This window comes from Triticum aestivum, chromosome 7B (genome assembly GCF_018294505.1).
Source record: "Triticum aestivum cultivar Chinese Spring chromosome 7B, IWGSC CS RefSeq v2.1, whole genome shotgun sequence".
NCBI lineage: Eukaryota > Viridiplantae > Streptophyta > Magnoliopsida > Poales > Poaceae > Triticum > Triticum aestivum.
The window spans coordinates 89314123-89322221 of NC_057813.1; the positions used below are offsets into that span (position 1 = coordinate 89314123).

General features: G+C 42.4%; 1 protein-coding gene across 1 annotated transcript; it reads right to left on the reverse strand.

The window, feature by feature from the left end:
- Nucleotides 1-247: 247 nt before the first annotated feature.
- On the reverse strand, nt 248-5265 carry LOC123157389 (uncharacterized). Its single transcript, XM_044575666.1, has 7 exons — nt 4880-5265; nt 3596-3653; nt 2606-2686; nt 2466-2501; nt 1831-2070; nt 1614-1752; nt 248-1059 (listed from the first exon to the last, which is right to left on the reverse strand). The coding sequence occupies exons 1-7, from the start codon at nt 5056-5058 to the stop codon at nt 578-580; spliced, it is 1215 nt and encodes a 404-aa protein (XP_044431601.1). The 5' UTR covers nt 5059-5265; the 3' UTR covers nt 248-577.
- Nucleotides 5266-8099: the final 2834 nt, after the last annotated feature.

Sequence of the window (8099 nt, forward strand, 5' to 3'; positions counted from 1 at the left end):
AAGATCATGTCATTAACAGACAAAAGAGATAGGGAAGTGCCGTCGCTGGACAAATAATCCTCATCTGAACCAGTAAGGAACACCTATAATAGCACATGGTGAAGTAGAACCACGGCACTGAACATAAATTCTGAGTCAAAAGATATGAAAGAAACATCCAAGTACCAAGAGCGCATTAATAATGAATATACCACAAAGTTCTTTATGGAAGAGTGATAATAACAGTGAAACGCTAAGCAGCAGCAAAGGTTCAAAAGGGAAAAAAATGGTTCCCCCGATAGTTAACTTAGGTCATATTAGGTACAAAATAAACTTACAAGGCAATAATAATGCAGTCCCTTGCCTATATTGTTAGCACACCTTAACAGCTTTGCTAGAACCTATGCCAACCCCCTTCTAACATACACCAGTAAAATATACATAGGATATGTACATCCTCTCGCCAAAAGGCATAAAAAGAAACAGCTAATAAGTCAAATATTGAGGGAACTTACATAGCTCAAAGCTTGCTCATAATCGGTATTTAACATATTGCCTCCATTATATACACAAAACTCTTCTTTGCAGCAAACACAAACTATAGCCTTGAACGGCGGAGGTACTTGATGGGATTGAACGGACCCAGTTGCCGTGCAGAAGCCAACGTTGGTCGTCCATTCGGAGACGCTGTTGGCTTGATGTCCCATCCTTCAACATTTTTCGGAACACAGACATCAAACATTATTTGGCCAAGGACTCCTTGAGGCTCCATCCTGGCTGGATAGGGTAGTGACCGTTTCTGCTCCTCAATCAGAGAATCTGGTTCCCTAGAATCATGATGGTCCTTTGAACTTGGCAAGAAGAAATGGTCGCTGGGACTGTTGGCTACCCTTCTCAGGCTCTCATTTGAATTGGCGGCCACATTGTGTAGATTGCACACACAGTGTGCTATCTTGTAGTCCTGATCCCATGCAGCACTAGTGCCCTCCAGCTGGCTTCTGTGGCAGAAGGTGACAAGAGCTTTCTTCAGTATATCATCGACGGCAGTTCTGTATTCCGCTTCATGCAACTTGTAATGGCCTGCGGGATATATATATAAAAAATAATTGGCTGTGAATGAAATCTGCAATGATGACTCCCAGCAGAGAAGAAGATATCAAGGATTTTTAAATGATGGAACTTAACATAAATAACCAAATATGTAGCTTTGCGATATTAAATTCTGATATAATATTGTATTTGCCCTCATGACAAGGAGTATAAACGTTCAATCAAATAGTCAGATCAAACACTTGAGCTTAGTATTGTCTTCTTCGATAAATTAGAAATTCTAAAATGGATGGAAAATATTGTTAGGCAAGATGATGCAAATGCTTGATCCATTGTCTTCTACTGTGATCTAGGTCTCTAGGACCTAAACGTATAGACATGAAGTTGTTTTCATATCCGTCAGACAATCTTACTGCAATTAACAAATCCAAATATGATATTAATGCAAGGTTTTGGAATGGAAGCCGCCATGACAGTAATTGTGCAAATACATCCTTTTACTAGCAATATATTTCACATTCTAAGTTAGTACTCGGTAATCCTATCTAATAAAACCAGACACTGAAGATAAAATGAAGGCGTACCAATATGAGGGGAATCACTCCACTTGATTACTTTAACATCTGTGCCTAGTTCGACCAAACGCCTGGCGAAACCACAGACAACATGGCATGGAGCAAGATCATCGCCTTCCGAGCAAAATATAAGAACTGAACCCAACCCCTGGATGAACAGTTAAAAGTCAATCGGTGTGGCTAGTGAAGATGATTTGCAAAAATCATAAAGGCAAACCAGACTTACTGCTGATGAGTATAGCGTGTGCCAATATTCTGCACGCTGAGCTTCAATTCTGCTTGGGAAGAGAGTATCCATTCCAGATGCCAGAGCCTTTGCCATCAAGGAACGTAGCATGGATGGTTGAGATGAAGTGCCAATTACAGGATTTTGAAGAAACTGTGTGCCCACATCGCTCACAAAATCCACTGGGCCAGAGTCATAAACTTGGCCAGAGATACAGTTTCTAACTAACCGATAGTCCTTCTACATAATGGAAAATTTACATCAATAATGTTTAACATGTTTGCCGACAAATCCTCAGCTGATAATATGCCAAGTCAAAACATGATGACAATGGCAAAGAAAATGAGGACTTAAACATAGAATGATGATTAGAGACTTCCAAGTATATTCAAGAGATCGAATATATGCAACTGAAAATATGCCTAGTCAGAACATAATGACAATGACGTAAAAAACAACTTCAACAGAATGAGCAAATTACTACACAGTACATGCAAATGGAAGAAAACAAAACCTAGTATATACAGTTCACAATTGACATAGATATGATTTTTAAATAGGTTCCCATTATCCTTTCAACAAAGAGAAATGCATATGTAAACTTCAGGAGAAGAGAAAAGATGGAAATAACATACCATCATTGCATCTCCTTCACATCTTCCGTCTAGTAACTGCGTAACCAATCAAATTTAGTCATTTAAACTGTGAAAGGGGATAGGCAAATAGATGATAGGTACGATGAGGTGGCAAAAGGAAGAATCAAACAAGCATGCACCTGAATAACCTTGTACATGCATCCCTTTGAGCCACCAGAAAAAGAAGCAAACACAGTTGGCAATGGCTTTACTTTCAATTCCTGAAACACCAGCATTTCACATAGTTAAAAACAAAAAATTGTAAAAATAATTAACTGCAACCAAGTGGAAAGATAGTAAACAGAAGTCCCATTCCACGAGAGCTTATATTCATTCTTCTAAACAATACAGAAAGTTTATAATGTGTCAACATGCAAATATTTCAGACTCTAAATCAGCAAGAAGATTATGTAGAGGTTGCCGCTTGGACACAAAGTATAAAATAAATGGAAAGGGGTGAAGGGTCAAACTCTAACTTCATGCGTTCTGCCAGGGGTTCTTACATCTATACATTTTTTGTATATAAATCATTTGGATGATTAAGGAGCAAAAAGAGAAAGTCACATGTGTATCACTCCCTCCTTCTCAAAATGTTGGGCGTATTAGGTATTAGCACGAAAATTAACCCATTGATTCTTACGTGAGCCATCGCACAGAGGTAACTGAAAGAAAACGGTGGAGCATGCACGATCTCCTTTGTCCCACTCTTTGTTGACCGATCCAATCTCAAACGATGAAAGGTAACCGCACTAGATGCTCGTACGTGCTTTCTTTTTTTTCCACAAAAGTAGCTAATCGTTGGTGAGGCTGTAACTGTGCGTCCTATATTATGGAATTGCATGCAGAATTTAATACGCCCAAGATTTTGGGAAGCAGGGAGTACAAAATAGTGTCAGTGCTGGAGTAGGCTAAATACAATATGATCATTGACTAAAACAACAAGGAACAAAGTTACTTACTCCCTCCGACCGGAAATACTTGTCGAAGAAATGGATGTATATATACATTTCTCCGACAAGTATTTCCGGGCGGAGGGAGTATTATTTTCTTCATTTGAACAATAGAGTTGTTAATGCTTACTATACAACATGGTATTTGTGGAGTACAACAACCAAGAAAAAAAGATGTACCTTTGCCAGCTCACTAATAACACCACATGCCAATGTTGCTGCTTTCTCAGAGAGATACCTGGAAGAAGAAAAGAATCAGTATAGTGCCATTAGGTGTAAATAGGAACCTAAGGGTGCAGACTGCAGAAGACCCCATATGCAAGTTTACACCATAGCCCTTCAAGTATAAGATAAGTAGATAACTGAAGCACGATGCAAGGAACTCCATTGCTAGTGACCTAGTGTTACAATGGTACTCACTCAAGTGTCATTTTAGGTGAAATACCCTGCTGAATGAAGCCTATAGCTCTACCAGCAACAGATGATGCTGATGAAGACCCTCTACCTCCAGCAACATCTGATTTGATGCACTTAATTTGCTAATGCTATTCAATAAAATTACTCTGAGGTCTCTGCACAAACTACATAAATGACTACCAAGCTTGCAGATGCACAAACTGTGTTCAGGCAACAAAACTCTGGATGGATGTACCAAACATTCTTAACATATTGAAGCAATCCATATGTTATTTTAGCTCCTTTTGCTAGTTCAACATACTAGTAGTTTCAGAAGGTTCAATATTCTTGTGTTTCATTTTACTTACTACTAAAATTGATACCTTCAATTTTTCGCATCCTCAATTGCACAAAAATCCAAGTACCACAATGCAAAACCTTCCATTATCCTCCAATAAATATAGCTTTACCAAATCTCAAAGCCTAACCAAACCCCAAACACACAAGATCGCTAAGACGCTAACCGCTCGCATGCTGCAGGTACGTAGGTATATTTACCAAAAAGCGCACAAAGCGACAAGATAAACCATGCAAAATATAGAAGAGTATAAATTGCACAGTTACAGAGATTCTCAAACTAAGAGAACTAGTAACATGCAGTGATGAATCGAGTGACCGATCGAACACTGCCCATCAACTAATCGAACTCCAGAGAAATTTTCATAACAAGCTAAACCTGAAGGATAAAGCCTCGTCCCCAATGATTCGGGTAGACACAAAATGAGCGACCAATCTCAAATCAAGCCTAACCGCAGCTACGAAATCAATGACCAATCCCAGAATCTCTAAAATTAAACCTAACCGCAGCTACAGCATCAGTGACCAATCTCAGAATCTCTAAAATTAAACTTAACCGCAGCTATGATTCCACTCCATGAGGCCGCAGAGCTACAGGCGGCCACTTCTACGAGCCCAGACGAGCAACAGATCTCCCGAATCAAGCAGCTAGCACAAGCGACAAGTAGCAGGGAGCGAGAGCGGGAGGATGGGGGAAGCAGCGCCACTCACAGCGATACGAGGTCGGGGTGGCAGACGAGGCAGCGCCAGCCGAGCGAGGCGTAGAGCTCGACGAACGGCCGCAGCTGCGCCTCGTCGCTCCACACCCACGCGAACACGACCACGACGCCCCTCGCCCCCGACGGCGGCGCTGGCGCCCAGTAGAAGCGGCCGCCGCAGCCGGGCCACATGGCCACCAGCCGCCGCGCCTCCCGCCCTACCTCGCCGGACGGACCTAGGCGGCGAATCGAGGCGGCGGCAGGTGGGGGAGGGAGGGTTTGCGCTGCTGTCTCGCTCGGAAGGGGGACTAGCGGAGACGGGACGGGAAGAGAAGATGGAGATGGAGATGGAGATCGGAAGGGAGGAGATGGGTCGCTTTGGCGTTTGGTTCGTCGCGGATTTGTTTATTTCTTTCTTTTTTGCGTTTCCGTGAACTTCTGCGCCTCCTTTTTTGCGGTTTCTGCACGAGTACGGGATTGGGTTTCTCGTCAGCGGGTTTGTTAAAGAAATGATTTTCGTGGTGATGGGTCAAAGCTATCCTACGCGGCTCGTATGATAAAGATGAGGAATGCGTACGTACCCCGTGCACGTATAGAAATACAATTCAATAATGTTTCATGTAGGAAGGCCTGTTGATTCTAAAAAAAAAAGTAAATAGTAGGGGGGCCTGTTTGAATGGAACCATGGGGGCTATATTTTCGGAGATTTTTCGTATCTAGCTTTTCCTTTGAAGATACTAGCACATATGTCTGTGCGTTGCAACGAAAGAAAATGATGAACACGAACATGAATCGATCAACCACATGCCTTGCATGAGCCAAGGCCACTAACCATCCTCGACTTTGATGGCGTGAAACTTACAGTTTTTATTATTCAAAAACTTACAGTTACTCTATTATGTGTAACCAACAGGCTACTCACATAACATGAAAAGAACAAATTTTGAGTCAAATTAAGGGCTGATCATCTAGGCATGGATGAGAACCCAGGTAAATATTCTTGTCTAATTGGTAGAGGATCTGCTTGTAGTTGAAGAAAATGGGCGAGTGGGCCCTGGAGGTGCCGATGATCAGGGACGGAGCCACGAAGCATACTAAAGAGGGACCAATGGAAAAGATAAAATGTTAAGAGGGACAAACATACAAATTTAGAACACTTTAAGCTAACAATCTAAGGGTCTCTTTGATTCAAAGGATTTCCGTAGGATCTTTGAAGGATTAGAATCTTTAGGAATTTTTCCTACGTCGATCGTTTGATTCGTAGGATTGAGTCCTGTAGGATTTTTTTCCTAAGGATTCATTTGTACTACATTTCACAGGAATTCTAACATCCACTCCAACCTCTTGGAAGAAATCCTTTGTTTTTCCCATGGAACAATCAAACAAACTCAAATCCTATAGGGATCCGCTGGACATGCCATTCCAATCCTACGTGTTTCCTATTCCTGTGTTTTTGCAGTCCTATGAATCAAAGAGGCCCTAAGGTTGTTTCAGAAAATAGATTGCCATGTGGCAGCCATGGCCCTAGCTCGCCCCCACTGGCTTCGTCACTGCCAATGATCCGCTCGTACGTGGCCTTCCGTAAGTCGGTGTGGCCCGTCCTTTGAGGCAGGACGCTATAACTAATCCACACAGCCACTCCTGGTTCACCGCCGCTTCTACTTTGCTCGTCGACGCAACGCTCGACCATGGCGCTCATGTCATTCCTGTTGGCGCAACTTCGACCTTGACTCACGGCTTACTGGGGGTGCTTTCCAGCGAAGTACACACACGTGTATGAAGCTAGGCTAAGTAGGCCGCCGGATCGTTTATTATAGAAAATGACAAATTCGAAGCGCATACTCATGCCAGATCGTACAACTTTTATGTTGTTTTGTATGGCCGATGCCTATGTTGACAAGAGTTGCTATATTTTGTCATGCAGAAATAGATGGAGTGGTACAAATAACATGCTTGTCATGTAATATTACCTAGATTTGAGTTGTGTGCATTCATGCTTGGCACATATCTAGCTCCTTGTTGTATCGTGTATGGATGCATTCATGACGTAAAGTTTGAAATCCGAGGTCCCTCACACAACAAAATTTGATCTATTTTTGATGTTTCACTTGTGTCACATATAAACCTTTTTCATCACGGAAAGCGCCCCCGTGATGTTTTCCGGCCGTCACCCCATCGTCACCGAAGCGCCGTCATGGCAAATAAAATTTTGACGATACCATTTTTTCGACACACACAATCACATTTCAGGTGACGAGCCAATAATGTCACCGATTGATGTTGTCATTGACGACCCAAAATGTCACCTATATGGCCCAATATGTCGCGTAAGATCATTTTGGCGACGATAATCCGTCACCGGTGATCGGACCGGAGGGTTGACCGGTCAAAGATTCAGACAGGTGGGGCTAGTAGTTGCCGACTTGGTTACTTCCATGTGGGTTTGTCATGAGTTTTATCGTCGACGGTCCTGTCAGTAATATGTTGGCCGTCAGTTTGACCGGACAACGATGCTGATATATGGGCTGGGCCCAGAAGATGCTAACGTGGCTGCTTACATGTGGGACCATGTGTTCTATTTCGGTGACGCTGTGTCCTCTAACCGGTCAATGATTCTGACATGTGGGCCCATTGTTGTGATGACGTGGATGCTGGCACGCAGGTCCATACGTGGGTGACATGGCTTCTTACGTGGGACCGTACGCTTGTGACACCATTCATGATCGTCACAGTATTTAGGCATGGTCAATTTGCATTATATTGCAATTGGGGGTCACATTTCATTCAATATTGATTTTTAAAAATAAATTAATATGAATTCATGTGAAATTTAAATTTCAATCCAAATTCAGCAGTCACAACTTTTAGTAAACCGCAACCTTCACAATTGTGAACTCAAACAGACTGTACAAGACATTACAATAGCCAACCATGAGCCACAGCTACAGAATGAAAATTAGACATATGCCTTAATTGCATTGGTCACATCTCATTGGATGGTGCCAACGCAGTCCGGGCGATGAACTTTAGCAATCCGTCAATATCATCAAGCCTGTTTTCGAGATCTAAGGTGTTCACTTCCTTTGCTTCCTTGACGAGGTTAGGTTCTTGTTGTTTCCTCCACATGGGCAGTGTTCATTCATTCAAGACGGTTATGCAGATATAACAGGCCCAATAACAGACTTTCAATTTCAGCTTGTTGCTCTGACAGGGCCTTCTTGACACCTTCTAGA